This window comes from Cyrtonyx montezumae, unplaced genomic scaffold (assembly GCF_038088225.1).
Source record: "Cyrtonyx montezumae isolate F1298 unplaced genomic scaffold, pur_monq_1.0 scaffold_9, whole genome shotgun sequence".
Taxonomy (NCBI): domain Eukaryota; kingdom Metazoa; phylum Chordata; class Aves; order Galliformes; family Odontophoridae; genus Cyrtonyx; species Cyrtonyx montezumae.
In genome coordinates this window covers 11,066,050-11,083,955 of record NW_027072100.1, presented here as the reverse complement: position 1 = coordinate 11,083,955, position 17,906 = coordinate 11,066,050, and the positions used below count along the sequence as shown (strand labels likewise).

At 44.9% G+C, this 17,906-nt stretch overlaps 1 protein-coding gene across 3 annotated transcripts; it reads left to right on the top strand.

Annotated features, from left to right (window-relative positions):
- Positions 1–60: 60 nt before the first annotated feature.
- ELMO2 (engulfment and cell motility 2) lies at positions 61–17,794 on the top strand. 3 transcript variants are annotated; one of them, XM_065754490.1, is made up of 22 exons: positions 61–135; positions 5,025–5,107; positions 5,708–5,834; positions 5,976–6,016; positions 6,483–6,555; positions 6,868–6,918; positions 7,357–7,538; positions 7,801–7,900; positions 8,124–8,275; positions 9,136–9,214; positions 12,514–12,564; positions 12,881–13,003; positions 13,635–13,769; positions 14,147–14,251; positions 14,331–14,439; positions 15,076–15,212; positions 15,526–15,689; positions 15,770–15,882; positions 16,168–16,275; positions 16,487–16,569; positions 16,887–16,964; positions 17,481–17,794. In XM_065754490.1, the coding sequence occupies exons 3-22, from the start codon at positions 5,757–5,759 to the stop codon at positions 17,679–17,681; spliced, it is 2,163 nt and encodes a 720-aa protein (XP_065610562.1). In that variant the 5' UTR covers positions 61–135; positions 5,025–5,107; positions 5,708–5,756; the 3' UTR covers positions 17,682–17,794. The 3 variants fall into 3 exon arrangements, with proteins under 3 accessions (XP_065610562.1, XP_065610560.1, XP_065610561.1); XM_065754488.1 differs by having other exon boundaries at positions 16,162–16,275; XM_065754489.1 differs by lacking the exon at positions 61–135 and having other exon boundaries at positions 4,476–5,107; positions 16,162–16,275.
- Positions 17,795–17,906: the final 112 nt, after the last annotated feature.

Here is a 17,906-nt window from a genome sequence, read left to right as displayed (position 1 = left end):
CACCCTTACGCCTCCCCGCCACTTCCGCCCGCCCGCACGAGGACCTCCGCTGCGGGTCCCGCCCCTTCCGCCTCGGGATGGACGCGTTTCCGCCGCCGGCGGGGGCGGTGCGGGCGGCGCTGCCCTGCTGAGGAGGTGCGGGCGCTGGCGGGAGCGCGGGCGTTGGTGCGAGCGCTTTGTGCGGGCCCCGCCGGTAACCGCCGCACGGAGGGCTCTGCCGGTCCTCGCGGGCCGGGCGGCACCGAGGGGGCGGAGGGGCTCTGGGGCCGGCGAGCCTCCGTTCGAGCCCGGGGGGGGGCCCGGCAGCGCCGGCCGTGGGGCCGCCCCGCACCTGTGGGGCTCTGTGGGGCGGGGCCGCCCGGGCCGCGGTCTCTATGGCAGCGCGGAGGGACGGCCGGCGGCGGCTGTGGGCGGCGGCGCGGGGACTGCAGTGTGGAGCGGACCGTGATGGGGTCCGGGTGAGCGGGGCCGGGAGCTGCTCGGGGGCCGCTGGCGTCGCTTCCTCTCGCTCCGCGGCCCTTCCCCTCTCGGAGGCTCCGCCGCGGGGCTGGGGCCGAGCCGCCGTCCGGAGGGTACCGGAGCCGAGCGGAGCTGAACGTAAACAGACGGCGGTTCGCCAGAACAAATCTTTCTCCCCTTAGGTCGGGGTCTGGCCCGCCCTGGGGTGTTGCTGACTGGCGTTACAGCCTGTTTCAGCTCTCTTGATTGATGAAAAATAATAAAGCGTTCTCTCTTTTTGCCTGTTACCGCGTTTCTGTGTTTGCTAGGGAGCCCGCGCAGCCGTGCTGAACGTCGAGCCTGGTGCCGCAGCCTGCTCTGCTTTGCACAGCCGTAAGAGGCCCCCGGGGCTTAGAGCCCCAGAGGCAGCGATCTGAGTGCCTGGTTCGTTGGTTTCTGCAGCGAATTGAGTTTCTCTTTGCTCGGTGTGGCTGTACGTGGCCCTCGGGTCGGACTGCTGTCTGCTGCTGCGTTAGGGAAGCGGCCTGCTCTGCACGCTCAGCCACTTGGTCACTCTGCTAGTGGCACTTGCCCTCGTTTGGCCTGGCCTATCCGTCCCACCTTCTGGGGGCTCGCTGGGAATTGGCTCTGATGTTTTCAGAAGCTGTGCAGCCGTGCACTGGTTAACTGGGGGGTGCTACCAGGCGGCTTTTCTTTTTTGTTGAATGTTCTTTCATCCTCCTCATTTTTATTCTGCGTGCAGCACAATTTGTTCTATCTGTGATGAAAAGAAGATTGAGTTTGTGAATAGGGAAATTCTGTTTAAAATACTCCTGTTGTTTTAGCTTGCAGCTTCTCAGAAGTCTTTTGAATAGTGCGTTACAAGTGGCTCTGCTGATTTCTCCTTGCTTTGCAGCCCTGCATTGCTGATTCATTTGAAGGACCTCGCTCTGCAGAAACAGTGTATTTGCTTCTGATGGATTTCAGCTTGGCTGCTCTCTCCCTGCATTGAGCCTCAAGAATTGCTTATGCGTGATTTCTGAAAAAAAAATAAAATAAAATATGCTGTGTGAGGTCAGGAAGTGACCGATCACAATAAATATGTGAAATTGTAGCGACTGCTTCTCCACAACAGCTTCTAAACAGTTCCTTTATCAGATACATCACAGTGCACTGCAAAATCTCTCTTCTGACATTTAGCATCTGTCATCGCTCGTGCCTGCAGACACACAGTAAAATCTTTTCAAAGAACTTGTCAGTCTCTTAAGAGGAGATGGTCTGACGTGAAGTACAGTTTGTATGCTTAGTCCAGTCTTTATTCTCCTCTCTGGAAAGCTGCTGCTGAGGGACTGATCTGTGCAGGCCCTTCAAGGTGCTGTTTTGTCCCAGACTGACAGAAAAGCTTTCTGCCTTCTTGAATTTTCCAAGTTGTTTGGTTATTTGTTCCGTGGTGCTGCTGTTGAATGAAGTAGTCTTTAAGCTGTGTTTTATTTGCTACGCCTTTATTTTCTGAGTTTGTAAGCAGCAGAAAACTTTTTGTTGAGTAGTGTTGGAAGGAGTGCACTTGATTGGGTTCTCTTTTCCTTGTGTCATACTGAGGGAGCTGTGGGTGTAATGCACTGTCCATGGGAGTGAGCCTCTGCAGTGCTTTGTCTGATGAAACATGAGTTTATTAGTGTGAAGAATTTTCCCAGGACATCAATGTCATTATTATATTCTTCACAAAGGAGGAGCCAGATTTTGTTAAGAGCTGTGAAGATTTCTCCCTGCTGTAACCTGGGCAGTTCTGCTTTGCTATATAAAACACTCTTTCTCATGTTCTGGAACAGCCTTTGTTAAAGCTTAAACTCCCGATGTGGATGCCTTCAGTAGCAACTCACAGTAAAAGCTGAAGTGTAAGTAGAAGACTGTATGGCAAGAGGCTGAAGGGAGAGGTGGTAATTAGATCCTAATTAATTGTGGATGTATTAGTAAAGCCTTGAAGGTCCTGTTAATAGTCGTTGAGCCTCACCTCTTCTCTGTGTATCTGTAGAGCTTTGAATGCTGGATGATTTACGTGATTTCTAGTCATGAGCTAGTTCATCTGTGGAAAAAGTAATTATCTGTTCTGTACTTGCAAGCTAATCTGAGTACTGGAGCTGCTGTGTGCTTGTGCCATACAATTGTGATTTTTCAGGCTCTCGGGTTTATCACAAGCTTTAGTTGCAGAATGCAGAGTGGGGATTTGCAAACTGCCTGTCTGCTGCTATAGTTGGTAGATAGGAATCTATAGGTCTAGCACATTTGGAGCTGTCATGCAATGGGCACTTTGTATGGAGAATCTGAATGGTGCTGTGCTACTGCTTCTGTAATAGTAATTGTCATATTGGACTTAGGGGATGAGTTGATGAGTTATGCCTGTTCTGGGCTATTGCTACAAAAGTCATGAAAGTTTGAATGATTCTGTGTGTGTGTGTGGTTAAGGAAAAGGAAGCAAGGAAGATTAGCTCCTAGTTTTATTAGCCTCATCTTTATGAGACAAAATGATCCAATAAGTGCAGAATTTTTATGACGGGTGCTACATAATTCATCAGTTCAGCAGGCTTTCTTGGTTTTGCCTTGTCGTTTTGTTACAGCCTGCTTGGATGTTAGAGAAGGTCGTAGTTTTAGGATCTTCTGATGTGCTGTGTGGCATGCTTGGGAGACCTTTTCTGCCCTTGTAGTACCTGCAGGTACCGGGCTTCGTCTTGTGAAGGGACTGAGGATAAGTAGGCGTAGCATAGGTTTGCTGTGATATCCCAACAGTCCTGGGTTCCCTTAATTCTTAGACTGGTTTGGACAAGATCTGCTTCAGAATAAGGGTAAAAGAAAGGAGCCTGATTTACTGGTTCCAATGAGATTGAAAATAGCATCAGCAGCTGTATATGTGTTTAGGGATAGAAACCTTTTGAAAACATTTGTGCTGCCTGTTAACATGTCTCTCTTAGCATGTATATTTCTCTCCCTTGGAGTGGGAGACCAGTGGAATGATAATGAGCATTTGTGAAGAAGCAGGAAGATGTTACCACATGGGATGTTTGGAGACAGTGTTTGCAGAGGACAGCATACACTCAGTGCTTTCTGTTTGTAAGTAAGCCTAGCTAGCTCTGTGGGCTGCATGGGCTTCTTTGAAATACTAATCTAATGCAGCTCTTGGCTAATACAAATCTAATTAAGCTGTCTTCCTTTGTGTGACCTCACCCTGTTCAAGTTGGAGGTTTTTTTTTTACCTGGTGTGCATTCTCTGAAGGACAGACTTGTTAATGGAGAGGTCATTTATTGATTCAGAGTGAATCTTGAAAAGGGAGATAGCTTGATTGTCTTCCCTCCAGGATTAAGAAGTCAAGTACCAAGTGTTGTACTAAATTGCCTATTAGAGTCAACTAGTTACATAAACAATGCAAGTCATTATATAAATGTTTTTTTTCTCTTGTCCTCAATGCGTGTTCAGCCTGATTGGTGCCCTGAGTTTGTTGCTTCTCCATGGGTGGCTCTTTAGGGATTTTAGTCTAAACTAATCCTGTGCTGCTTATCACTTTGAGAAACTGGCAAAGCTGAACCTGACTTGAGTGGGTTGTGGTTGGTTTGACTTGAATCCTGCTTTTCTGCATGACATGTGCTTGGTCTCAGTCATTTTTGGGGTTTGGAGATGTAAGCTGTGATCTTCTCAGAAGGTTGGCCCAGAAGTCACAGCTCTGTTTTCTAGGCTTGGAGGCAGAGAAAGGAAAGCTGCAGTTTGTGTGTTGTCTTAAAACTCGAGTCAGGAAGTTGACTAAACCAAAGTGAAAAGATACTCACAGGTTTGTGTGTGTGCAGAAGCAATGGGCATGTCTGAGACTGGGTGTCCATGGGGTTGTACCAGTCCTTGCTAGGGAAAGAAGAGACATGTAAGCTTTGTTTCTTGAGGTTATCTGTGATTCTCTAGGCCAACATCTCATACAGGCCAGGCATGCACATCTTTTGTGGTAGACTCAGCAGATTTCATAACGTACTGTGTCCAAGGGCAATCCAGTCATGTAGACCAGCTTCTTATGCCAAGTACCTCTGCAGCTGCTTGGTTTTGCTGATCTATAGAAAGGTCTCTCATCTGTGCTTCTCTGTAGTAGTCATTCTCCTTGCATCAGGAAAACTTCTAAGGTGGCTGGTTTCCCTTCAGGTCTTAGCCTGTCTTAGCATCTCTTTCCCAGTTGGTCAAAGAAGTTGAGCAAGTACATTAATCGTGAAACACTGTCCCTGCTCTGCATCATCTCACCTTTGTTCTGGGAAAGTTGAATTGTGTTGCCTCAGCAGGAGGTGGCACATGAGCTGGGGAATTGTAATTTATATGTTTATATCCTTCTGGGTTTTCTGGAAATTGAGTATAAAGAAGAGTCCTTAAGGACAGGACTTTTGTGGTCTGTCAGATCTTACATCTGGAAGCATGAAGCTGTTGTATCTGAGAACTGTTGGTGGGAGGGTGTCTCTCTCCAACGTGACTTTTTCCCCATGTATCTATGGGAGAGAGTAGTGCAAGTCTTTCTGTGTGGGAGAGGATTAGAAAGGAACTGAACAAGTACATTTCTTTACAGCCTCTTACTACCAGATGAAGCACAAACCACCGTGTCTGACAGCTGTGTGGGACCAAACCCTGAACGCAAGCTTATGCTCTAAGGTAGATAAAGGAGTGAAAGGTAGACTTCCAGAGCAGATGTTGAGTTGCCTTTTCTTCTGTAATGGTTATTCATATTTTGAAATCAGGGTGTTAAAGGAAGGGAAAGAGATAAAGCTAACTGCTGCTACTCTGCGTAGGAGTATCTTGAGTGGATTGAGATATCTGAAATGTGATAAGAGCATCTGTAATCACCAGCCCATGGGAGGGAGGCTGTCTGGTCAGCATGCCCCTGCTCTCCCATTCTGGCAGTAGCTGAGTCTAGGAAACTCTTTTCTTTGTTTGTTTGGTTTTTTTTACTAGTCCTGAAAACTGACCTTACAGTGTAGAGCGGATGTTAAATGAGAGAGTTAGTCTGCTTTTTGTATGAGTACCCTAACAAGCTCTCAGAAGTATACCTTAGGGATTAATTTTAGGTGTAACACTTCATAATGTGTTGTTTTAGTATGGTGCCTTGCTCCATGGTATACTGGATGCTTTGTCTATATTGAGCATGCCCAGCAGGCTATAAGGCTGCTCTTCTGTAGCCTTTTGAAGCTTGATGTCAAATTAAATGTAATAAATCATTTCCAGAGATCTGCTCACTGTCTTTTCTCCTAACAGGTGTGGGAGTTGCATGCTGTTGTAAACACACCTGTAGGAGTCTGGAGCAATGCCACCACCTTCAGACATTGTGAAAGTAGCTGTAGAGTGGCCAGGTGCCAATGCTCAGCTGCTGGAAATAGATCAGGTGAGATCTTGTAACTAAATGGAGTAGAAGGGTATTTCTTCTATGCACTGTTACTTTCATGCTGGAATGTGGAAAACACAGAAATGTTTATTTCTGTTTGAGAGTAATGTGCCTACTGAGAACTCTCTCTCTCTGTTTTAGAAAAGGCCTCTTGCATCCATCATCAAGGAGGTTTGTGATGGGTAAGTCTAGTTTCTGTTGTGCAGAAAGTCTGTCCCCCTGACTGTTGCTGAGCTACTGTGGAAGATCTTCTGGTTGTCAGTGCATGGTTAGCACCATTCATGTCACCTGCTGCAGTTTTAGCCACAGAATGAACCTGTGTTTATGTCAGGGATGAAAAGAAGCTCTAGAAAAATAGAGGCTTTGCATCTTTATTTTGCTTCTGAGGATATGTCAGTGGAAGCCACTCAGCACCTCTGAGGACTGGCAGTCTTCTTGCTGTTCTGGAACTGCAAGTGTCTTTAGAAATTCCATAGATCTTGTCTTAGAATAGGCAGAAATTCCTCATGCCAAGGAAAAGGTCTTTCACCTTTGGGAGATTTAGTTACCCGTGCTAAGGTTTTGCTTGAAAGTTCTTCTCCACCCACCTGTGATCAAGCTGCTGTTCCTAAATGAGAGGAGGAAGCTCACATGTTCTTCCTCTTCCAGGTGGTCACTGCCAAACCCTGAATACTACACGTTACGGTATGCCGATGGTCCTCAACTGTACATCACAGAGCAGGTCAGTCTGAGAGTCAGAAACATGCTGATGTCCCAGGCAAGAATGGAGGATGCCCTGAACTACTGTCATGGAGCAGTACTGTCACTAATCCTTGAGAGACAGCATCTCTGCTATCAAAAATATTCATTGGTGTCATTCAAGTAAAAAACCTTGCACTTCTCCATTTGCATGGTGCAAGGACTCGATTCGAAAACCTAGCAGGATTATACAGTATAGGAACCCCTTTACTTTTGCATGCACATGTGCACTGTAGATTCAGATGCATCCCTTTTCAGACACTTCTCTGTAGTTTCTGTTTCTTTTGTCTTTCAGACTCGCTGTGACATCAAGAATGGAACGATCCTGCAGCTGGCAGTCTCCCCAGTAAATACTTCCTTGCGTCCCTGTCATGGCATGTAGTTGAGAATGTGTAGAACAGGAAGAAGTTACTTGGGCAAGAGATGCTTGAGAAGATATAGCTGATCTATCTTTGGGAAATCTAAAAGAATGTCATGTGGATACATAAAATGGGCTTATGCTTTAGTAGTGTCAGTCCAGATTTGTATATCCACTTTCACTCACCTCACCAAGCATAAAAGCATGTTCTTTTACGTGTTAGGGTAAATGGCTTTTACTCACCTGTCTGTCACCAAAAGCAGCCTTTTCTTAGTCCATCTTAGACTTGGTGATGCTGCTACTTATTCTGTCAAATGCTTGCCTCTCTCTAGCTTTTTACTGTCCATGGATATCTCAGAGAATGTTGCTGATGCTGTCAGGACTCAGTCTCCAGTCTGTAATGGCATTGTCCCTCCTTTTCCCCAGTCCAGGGCAGCTCGCCAGCTGATGGAGAGGATCCAGTCACACAGTATGGAAGTCCGACTGGATGCCATGAAGGAACTGGCTAAGCTTTCAGCAGATGTGACCTTTGCCACAGAGTTCATCAACATGGAAGGAATTACAGTGCTGACACGGCTTGTGGAGAGTGGGACCAAGCTTCTGTCCCAGTAAGTTTCCTGTATTCTATAACTCTGGAACAAGGGTATTGAGTTAATAAAACATCCTCAATTAGAGGCTAATTTTGCTTGTTGAAGGGTGTTAAGCAGCTAACCTTATAGCAAATGCTTGTATACTAATTGAGGCAAAATCTTACTAGTATGTTGTATTAAGTGACATTTTTCTGCTTAGTCTGTTCAAGCTATGTTCTTCCTTGCTACCAACAAATGTCATTGCATTCCTTATCATATATATATATATATATATTTTTAGTTACAGTGAGATGTTGGCTTTCACCTTGACTGCCTTCTTGGAGCTCATGGACCATGGTATCGTGTCCTGGGACATGGTCTCAATAACCTTCATTAAACAGGCAAGTTTGGGTAAAGAGGATGAGTGAATACTACTTGTGCTTTAACGCAGCTTCCAGGACTTACACAAAGACTCATAGAAGCTGAATACAAACTGATACCACAGTGTGATACTATGGTTTCATCTCAGCTTTCTGAGTCATATCTCCTTTTACCTTGTCTTGTTCACCACAAGGTTTGCTTGATGGGCGTCTGTTGTTGACCTGATGGTTTATCTGGTTTTAGATTGCAGGATATGTCAGTCAGCCTATGGTAGATGTCTCCATCCTGCAACGATCCCTAGCTATTCTAGAAAGTATGGTGCTGAACAGTCAGACTCTGTATCAGAAGATAGCAGAAGAGATCACTGTGGGGCAGCTCATTTCTCATCTGCAAGTGTGAGTACCCACCAAACAATGGTGTGATCTAAATAAATGTTATGAATCTCTGTTAATTTGAAAATATATACATTTATCTTTAAAACACACACAGATGCTATCTTTAAAGTACTTCTGATATGATGTCTTACTTGAAAGTGAGGCTCTCTAATGTTTAAATTTAGTGTAATTCAGTGAAAACAAGAAAAAGATTGGGTTGAGCCAAACTGGAAGGTTGGAAGGCAGTGCCATACATCTGAGTAATCCTTCCTCATTAGTTCCCTTAGCAGAGATGAAAGTGTTCAGTGGCTTCCAATGACATGGAGAGGAATAGGACTTCTCCAGTAGGGTTTTGAGCTGAACCCATATAACAGGCTGTGTTATAGCTAGGCTTCAGAGTGATACCTTTCTCTGCTGAAACCAACTGTCATACTAAGCTCAGAGGTCTGCTAGGCTGCAGCCCACACCACCTTCATTATAATGGAGCTAACTAGAAGTTAGGGAACATTTCCACAACTGAGTGGTCAGACAGTGGAATAGGCTTCCTAGTGAGGTGGTTGGTACCTTGTGCCTGCCAGTGTTCAAGAGGCATTGGGATAATTCCCTCAAAATAGTATACTTTAACTTTTTATTAACCCTGAACTGATCAGGTAGTTGGACTTTGATGGTGTTTGCAGGTCCTTCCCAATTTACTTGTTCTGTTTTATTTTACTGGTAATTTGTCAGATTTTTTAGCTCTGCAGGAAAGATTGGATGACATTAAAGTAGTTTACCTGAATCCTGCTTGTACACTGAAATGCAAAAGAGCTGCAGTAAATGTTCTTACACACAGGCAAAGAGTCTGTTCTCTTCTTATGATCTTCCCATTATTGTTTCTGCAGCTCAAACCAAGAGATTCAGACATATGCCATTGCCTTGATCAACGCCCTCTTCCTGAAGGCACCTGAGGACAAGAGACAGGTTTGTAGTTGCTTACTAGCATTAAACTCAAATCATGCTTACTAAATTACTTCATATTTACTGGTTTACTGTTGTGCCTTATAAATTGCTTTGTCTGACTAAGGCAGACCTCAGACCTTGGCAAGAACTTAATGTCATTCAGAAACAGCTGCTTATAGAGAAAAAATGCTCTTATATAATAATTTGTTCTGGGGACACATCTGTGTTTAGAAGATTCTCAGAAATAAATTTGAAAGGCCTTGAGAGACAGAAAATGATAATCTGTATGGCATGACATTTTTTTAAGAAACTGAACTCTGTATGGGAGAGAGTGGAAGGCAGGGGGAGGTTCTGGGTAGTGTCCTTTATGTTGGATATGCTTACTTAACACAAACACACACAAAAAAGGCAACAACAACAACAACAAAAAATACATTTCTTAAGTCATATGGGAATATTTCTGATGGCAAATGAGAGAAATGAAGCACCTGCTGTGAGGAATCCTGTGACATCTCAGCTCCATGCAAAATGTGTGTATGTCTGTACTGTGTAGCTTTGCTGTGTTAAGCCTTTCTTCTCCAGTGCCCTGTTTGTGTTTTTATTTTTCTGGACTCAGAGCTAAATCTTGTCTGCTTCTCTTTGTGCCTTTTTTTGCTTTCTGCCATCAGGACAAGCTGCTTAACCCGCTAGACCTGCCCATCACTGTAAGTAACTCAAGGCTGGGGGCTGGTCATGCGGAACCGTAGGCATGATAGCTCTTCTCCAGTTATGCCTCCTCATATCTTAGAGACAATGCATACAAGATTCAGATAGTGTATGATCCTAGGGAAAAAGATGGGGGCACTCCTGCAAATGTATTCAGATTCTGAGGGGGAGAAAAGATTCAGTTAGCATGAGAAAACTGCATGACTTAGTGTGTGCACAAGACATTAATGATCATAAAAGGCTTGCTTTGAAAACTGATACTATACTATAAAACTAATCAGGTGAAACAAATTTTAAACTGGACACAGTTCTGTAGAAATGTGGGTCTCCTTAAACCTAAATAATTCATTTTTCTTGCTGAAGATGTGGTCCTTTCAGAAGGCAAACTATGACCTCAGTAAATGTTGCATAATAATCCCAAATTAATTAATATGCATAACATTTGAAAATGAGGAGGAACATATTCCTCTGTAGGTAAATTAACTTGGATACTAAACTTCATGGCAAACAGAATCCCAAGAGATGCATTACTTTCTTTTCCTCCCTTGAACACAATACACAAGGCCATGAGGGGCTATGAAGATGATTAAGGGACTGGAGCATATTTCATGTAGAGGCTGGGAGACCTGGTGCTGCTCAGCCTGAAGGAGACTCAGGTGAATCTTCTCAATACATATATAAATATCTGATGGAAGGGAATAAAGAAGATGGAGTCCAACTCTTCTCAGTAGTGCAGGACAAGCAACAATGTGCAGTTTAAAAACCAGGAAATTCTATCTGAACACAAGTGGGAAAAAAACTTAACTGTGAAGGGTGGTCAAACACTATAACAGGTTACGCTGAGATTGTGTAGCCCATGGAGATACCAAAAACCTGAGTGGTCACTGTTCTGAGCAGCTTCATCTAGCTGACACTGCTTAAACCAGATGGATTGGACTAGATGACCTCAAGAGGTCCCTTCCAACCTGAATAGCTTTGTGATGCCACAACCCCATCAGGTGGTGAAGTGGGTATTATTGGACTCTGTGCTACACACAGATCCTTTGGCAGTGGTTAGGCTGTGTGCATGCTCATGCTTCTTACTATACTGTTCAGAATCATTTGATTGTCTTTGTCCTTCCCACTGTTTCTGTGCTTTAGTCACCTCGTACTTTCTCCCCTGTGCAAACTAATTCCTTTTGAGTAAGAATTCTTTGCGTTGCATTCATGAACAAATTTTTAACAGCAGGCCTTATTCTAGTAGCATAACACCTCTTATGAGTCATAGTTAAAAATAATGACTCAGAGGGCAGTCTGAAACCACTTCCTACTTCATTTAGTTGCTTCTTAAGATACCCTTCACAAAAGCATTGGCTTATTTTGGTTGTAATGTGAGCGCTGCTCGACTTGGAGCCACTACAGCTTGGCTATCAGTCAGCATAGCAATCTTGTTTTAAGAGGCTTCTGCTTGGAGCAGAAGTGATAATAGGGACTCAGAATGAGGCTACTACGTGTATTTTGCTACACTTCTACAACCTGTCAAAAGCAGGATTGATATGAGAGGTTGTAACAGTCTTTGAGTTGCTCAGAATGTACTATTGATTGAGTGCATTTGACTAGAACTGCACATCTGCTTCCAGTTCTCTATATGAGTTGCATAGGGCAATGCACAGATGTGAGACTGGCAATCCTTTTGGACCAGATCATGCATAGCCCAACGGATTTTTCTCACTCAAATATGTTGCTTGTACCAGCAAGCTTCTGACAGTATTCCACTGTGACATTAGCACTTGTGTTGCTCTCCTAGCAGGTGACATGAGATTACCTGTATTTCGAAAAGTGAATCTTCACAATTCACAAGGAGAGAGCAGGTTAGGTTTTTGCAGATGCATGTGCGTGTTTTGGACCCAGAACTGAAGGTTTGTAGCAAGCAGGTACTTGAATCTGTTTGTCATCATGACTTGATGGTTGGGAAGCTCTCCTCATCTGGAGAAGGAAGCCAGACAGTAAAGGTAGTAATAGAAAACTTCTCCTGAAGCATGAAATTTGTTTGCCTTCTATTTTTGTAAATTGGAGTGGTTCTGCAAATTGTCCTTCTAAACTTCTTTAGGAACTGAAACAGAAAGCAATGTACAATTTAGAGGGCAAGTTTTGAGATGAATGCGAACTGAACACTGTGTCCTCTGGCCCTTGTTATCTTGGGTATGAATTTAGGTACAGAAAACTGCAGAATACTTATTGAAGGAGCCTTTTGTATATCACAGGTTCCCTGGGCAATCCACAGTATGCTCTCTGCAGCCACATCTCCTGATACCCAACTATCATTAGATGTTCAGTGTTAAGCTAAATTTTCTTCTATTCTTGGTCTACCTTAGTGCCTACCTCCACATTAATGATGTTTTGTATGGGAGCCATCCATGAATTGTGCCATGGTAAAGATGACCATTGCATCCCAACTTAACTGCTTGCTTTGTGGTGAGACCCCATGCTAAATTGACAGTCTGTGGTGAGAGCACTCTGCCATTTGTCAGTGCTGTCTCTGATTCATAGGCTTCATTCTTTTTCTCCTTTCTGCATGATGTGGACTTCTCGCTTATGTTTCACTCATTTTTATTTCATCTCTGAATCTCCAACAGGAAATGGCTAATTCCTTTGCCCAGAAGCACCTGAGGTCTATAATCCTGAATGTGAGTATGTCTGAAATGACTGAGCGCTTTCTAATGTTTCCTTAATGGAGGTCTCGCTTGTGCACAGTTTAAAGTCTGCTGCCCTCACGGCACTTCAGGAAAGTGGAATTGGATCCACTTGTTCAAAAGGGAGTTATCAGCCTGCTTCTTCCTGCTGTTAGAGAGCATTATCGTTATGCTTCTGATGGAATATGGAGGTTAAACAGTTGAACCTTCATATGCAGAGATGTAGATGCAACCTGGCATATTGCCTGCAGCTAATACCTCGCTGTCCGTTTGTATTATTTTCATAATGTCCCTTTTCTTTATTTTGCAGCATGTGATCAGAGGAAACCGTCCAATTAAAACAGAAATGGCTCATCAGCTATATGTGCTGCAGGTCCTGACATTTAATCTCCTGGAAGAGAGAATGATGACCAAGATGGATCCCAATGATCAGGTCACTATTAGAGCTGAGTAAGAACTGGTAGATGGTAGAAGGGGCCTTAATCCTGAGATGCTTTGCTCTACAGAATTTGCAGTAGATTGTATATAAAGTTTTGAAACTACTGCTCACATTGTGGTCTTTGAGCTTCTGGTGTGCTCATGGCTAACCTGCTGTATGCTGTGGGGCTTTTACAGATGCAAATGACTGCTGGAAGATGTATTTTCCTGACCAGTGTGATGCTACCTGTCAAACTGATTCTGTGGAGGGCATGTCCTTTTGGGTGATGCTTTTCTTTGCAGTGTGCATGGAAGCTGGGCAGTTATTAAGGATTTTGTTACTTAATTATTACATTGCAGTCTTAAACAAGAAATACCTTAGCATTATCTGAATACCTAAAAATCACCTGTGAATGAACTTAGAGCAGTTAAAGGAAAACACATGAAATGAACACATTGTATTATCCAGTATACTGAAAGTTGCCATTTTGAAGTGGGTTGCCTTGTTTTATGTAATGTTGATGACCTTTGGCACCTCCTTGTGTTCACTGCATGAGCTCTGGAGAGAGGTGGGTCTGTGGGTTATGGAAAAACACTGCCCTGCGGATTGCTCCCGTGTTACCATTTCCTTCCCTTCTGTCCCTCAGGCACAGAGAGACATCATATTTGAGTTGAGAAGAATTGCATTTGATGCAGAGTCTGACAGCAACACCATCCCTGGCAGTGGAACAGAAAAACGCAAAGCCATGTATACCAAGGACTACAAGATGCTGGGATTCACTGTATGCACCTAGAGAGTTGGTGGGGGGGAGGAAGAGAAACAGCTGTTTGCTTCACCATGTTTCTATATCTGACTTCTAGAAACTCAGCTAAACTCAGACTCCCAGGGCAGATTATTATTAACTTACTGTTAGGACAAGTGCAAGGGCTTGTTAGGCATATCCTCTGAAGATATTTACTTACTCTTGAAGAACTCAGACTCAGCCTCTCTTCTAGAAAGTTTAGACAGCATTGTCAGCAGGTGTCCTAGATTACCTGCTGGGTAGATGTGAGAGAGTATTTGATGGGCAGGCTATTGTAAAATTAATTCAGGAAAGATTCTAACAACGTTTCTTTGGGCTAATGTATTTGGTTTCTTTCTACACACTCTTTTCTTCAGAATCACATCAATCCAGCTATGGATTTTACTCAGACTCCTCCAGGGATGCTGGCATTGGATAACATGCTGTACTTGGCCAAATTTCATCAGGACACCTATATCAGGGTAAGTGAAGCTGCTGTTCTTTGCAGGTAGCAGCACCTCAGCAGCACTTCTGGCTATATCTTCTCTTCTCTTCCTTTAGATTGTTCTGGAGAACAGCAGTCGAGAAGATAAGCACGAGTGTCCCTTTGGACGCAGTGCCATTGAGCTTACCAGGATGCTTTGTGAGATCCTACAGGTTGGGGAACTTCGTAAGTAATGTTACCCTGCAGCCTCTTGAGCAACTGGGCTGGTGTTTCCAGGGTTAACATATGGATCGGTGAAGATTCGTGAGCATTTGTACTTGGGTCTCTTTTCTGCCTTCTAAGGATCGGGGTAGCTTGGAATTGCATTGACAGTTTCCCCATAATACCAGCATTGAATTTAAAAAAGAAAATTTGTTATATGGGTTCTGATTCTTCTTAAAAACTGAAGTAGAAGACTCCAGCTTCCTGAAGCCTCATTAGGATGCTATATGAAAACCATTCTAGAAACCACCATAAACTTAAAAGTCAAGTAGCTGTGACAGTCTCAAAAAAACACTCCAAGGCAATTAGCAACTATAAGAAATTCTGTCAGAGGAAAACGGGAAACAACTGCAAGCAGTCATCTGGGGAGACTGCTCCAAAAAGGGTTCATCCATTGCAGAGGCTTGCATGATGAAGTGTGGGGGTAGTTGCCATTCCCAACAGACCCCCTATGGGGAGACAAAGCACTGAACTGTCTTTATCTCTGAGTGAGTACTATTGTACACCGCTGCCTTTCTGTCACTGTAGTGGATTTTAGTTACTCCTGTTAGCTCTTTTTCTTTATATTCATGTGATTGTGGTTTCTGTTTATTCCTGAAGCTAACGAAGGCCGGAATGACTATCACCCCATGTTTTTCACTCATGACCGTGCATTTGAGGAGTTGTTTGCCATTTGCATCCAGCTGTTGAACAAGACCTGGAAAGAAATGAGGGCAACAGCAGAAGATTTTAATAAGGTCTGTCAGAGTGAGGAGTTCTTGGAGAATTGTTTGCAGAACAGTGTGTTCACTCAGCTTTGGTTGCGTGATAAGTAGACTGGGATAAAGAGAAGTGGGTGGAGAGTACGTCAGGGCATTGATGTGGGCTGTAAAGGAGGACAGTCCAATCTTTTATTTGGTATGACCTGAGATGATTCTTTGTTCTGGATCTTCAAAGCCACTAGTACTGACACTCCTGGCCATGGCTTTGTTTTCTGATGCCACCGAGCTCAGCCCTTTTCTGCCGTTAAACAGCAGAAATGTCACTTGCTTCTTACCTTGCCTACTTCAGGTTATGCAGGTTGTGAGGGAACAGATCACACGGGCTCTCCCCTCCAAACCCAACTCTTTGGACCAGTTCAAGAGCAAACTGCGCAGCCTGAGCTATTCTGAGATTCTGCGACTACGCCAGTCTGAGAGAATGAGCCAGGATGACTTCCAGTCACCACCTATTGTGTAAGTGCCTAACAAGAACTATTGCCTGTGCTTGTTGTTGTCACTGGTTCCTACTTACTCTTCCGTATTTGGATTGCCAGGGAGCTGAGAGAGAAAATCCAGCCTGAGATCTTGGAGCTGATAAAGCAGCAGCGCCTGAACAGGCTCTGTGAGGGAAGCAGCTTTCGAAAAATTGGAAATCGCAGAAGACAAGGTGAGGTGCCAGTGCATACTGCATCTCTTCCCTTGAAGGACTGAGGGCAAAAAATACCTAATGGATTAACTTGTCAGCAACATGTTGCCGGAATGGGAAGCTGGCTACCTGGCCCATCAGTACCAACCTGTAGTTCGGGGGGGAAGAGATGTGCGTTTCTAAGAACGCAGCCTCATAAGCAGCAAGTAATGCTGAAGGATTGGAGGAAGAGAGGGATGGGTTGGTGGTTGTGAGACCTTAGGTGAATGATCCTGCTCAGCCTGCTCTACTTTTTCTGAGTTACAGAAAGATTTTGGTATTGTCGCCTGGCTCTGAATCACAAAGTGCTACACTATGGAGATCTGGAAGATAATGCCCAGGGGGAAGTGACCTTTGAATCACTGCAGGAAAAAAGTAAGTCCCAATTAGCACTGTGTGAACACAATGAGTGTTCTGTGTGCTGCCATCCCGAGGCTGTAATGAGTCCCATCCCAGAGAAAAGAGGGATGGCTGTGGCTGAAGCTCCTAACAGCAGTGAGATGTTTTTTGACCCTGGCACAAGTCCTTTCAGCAGTGTCTATTAACTAGCTATCCTCCCTTACAGTCCACATTTTTTCTCTGTTAGTTCCAGTTGCAGATATCAAAGCCATTGTCACGGGGAAGGATTGTCCACACATGAAGGAGAAAAGTGCACTGAAACAGAATAAGGTAACTGCTCCATTTTTGGTCTATAAATAATACCTAAAGCTATGGAGATATGAAGGCCAGAAGCAAACAAGAAGAGCAGTCGGACTTTGAGAATGGCAACTTTTCATTGCCTTGTTTCAAAAAAACCTCCAAAAACTCTCTGGACCTTAATCCACATGATTACAGTGTGCTGTGAGCTGAGGCTGCTTGTGCTGTAGGCCACAAATACTGTCAGAGAGAAGTGCACTGAGATGCAGAAGGCAGCTGCTCTGGTGTTAGCAGGATGAAAGCGATGTGATGTTTTATTCCATCAATGAGTGAGGTTCTTTTCTGTTCAGGAAGTGTTAGAATTGGCCTTCTCAATACTATATGATCCTGATGAGACCTTGAACTTCATCGCACCTAATAAATATGAGGTAAGAAGCACAGTGATTAACTATAAAATCATAAAGTTTCTTGGGTTGAAAGGGACCCGTAAGGATCATCCAATCCAACTGCTGGCTCTGCACAGGAAAAAGCAGAATTCAAACCCTTTTCCTGAACTGTGGTGGGTGTGGGGCCATGACCACTCCCCTGTGAAGGGATAGAATATAAAACAAGTCTGCTTCAGGAGACTAAGCATGATCAGCCAAGGTTCACTGAAAAGGCCTTCACTGTTTCGTCCTATTTATTCAGTCACTTCCTTCTTTGCTGTTAGCTTTTTCTGCTTTTAAGCCCCAGTAGAAACTTGTCCCTCCCCCTGGAGCCTCGGGCCCATGCTTTTCCCCCTCTGGGTTGCTGACTTATGTTGGGAACCTCTGTGCACCCTGCTTCGTTGTTTTTCTGTTGGGCTTTGCTGCCGTTTGCCACGCAGGTTCCTGTGTTACCTATTTTGGAGCTGTGTAGGGGAATGGTTGATGTCTGGAGCTGTCGGTTGTCCTTCTTCTCCACAGTACTGTATCTGGATCGACGGGCTTAACGCTCTCTTGGGGAAGGACATGTCCAGCGAGCTGACGCGGAGCGACCTGGACACGCTGCTGAGCATGGAGATGAAGCTGCGGCTGCTGGACTTGGAGAACATCCAGATCCCCGAGGCGCCGCCGCCCATCCCCAAGGAACCGAGCAGCTACGACTTCGTGTACCACTACGGCTGACCGTGGCTGCGGCCCGGCCGAGTTGGGCCGCCCTGGCGGGGCTCCCCGCTCCCCGCCGTCCCGGGCCGGGGCCGCCGTGCCGCTTTTGTACGAGTTCCAATAATAACCAATAGCACGGCACTGGCTCCCGGGCCTCCTTCCTTCCGCCCGCCTCAGGCCCCGCCCTCCGCCGCGTCGTCAGCGCCGCCTCCGCCGCGCGGTTCCTCGCGGCGCTCCGCGGGGCCC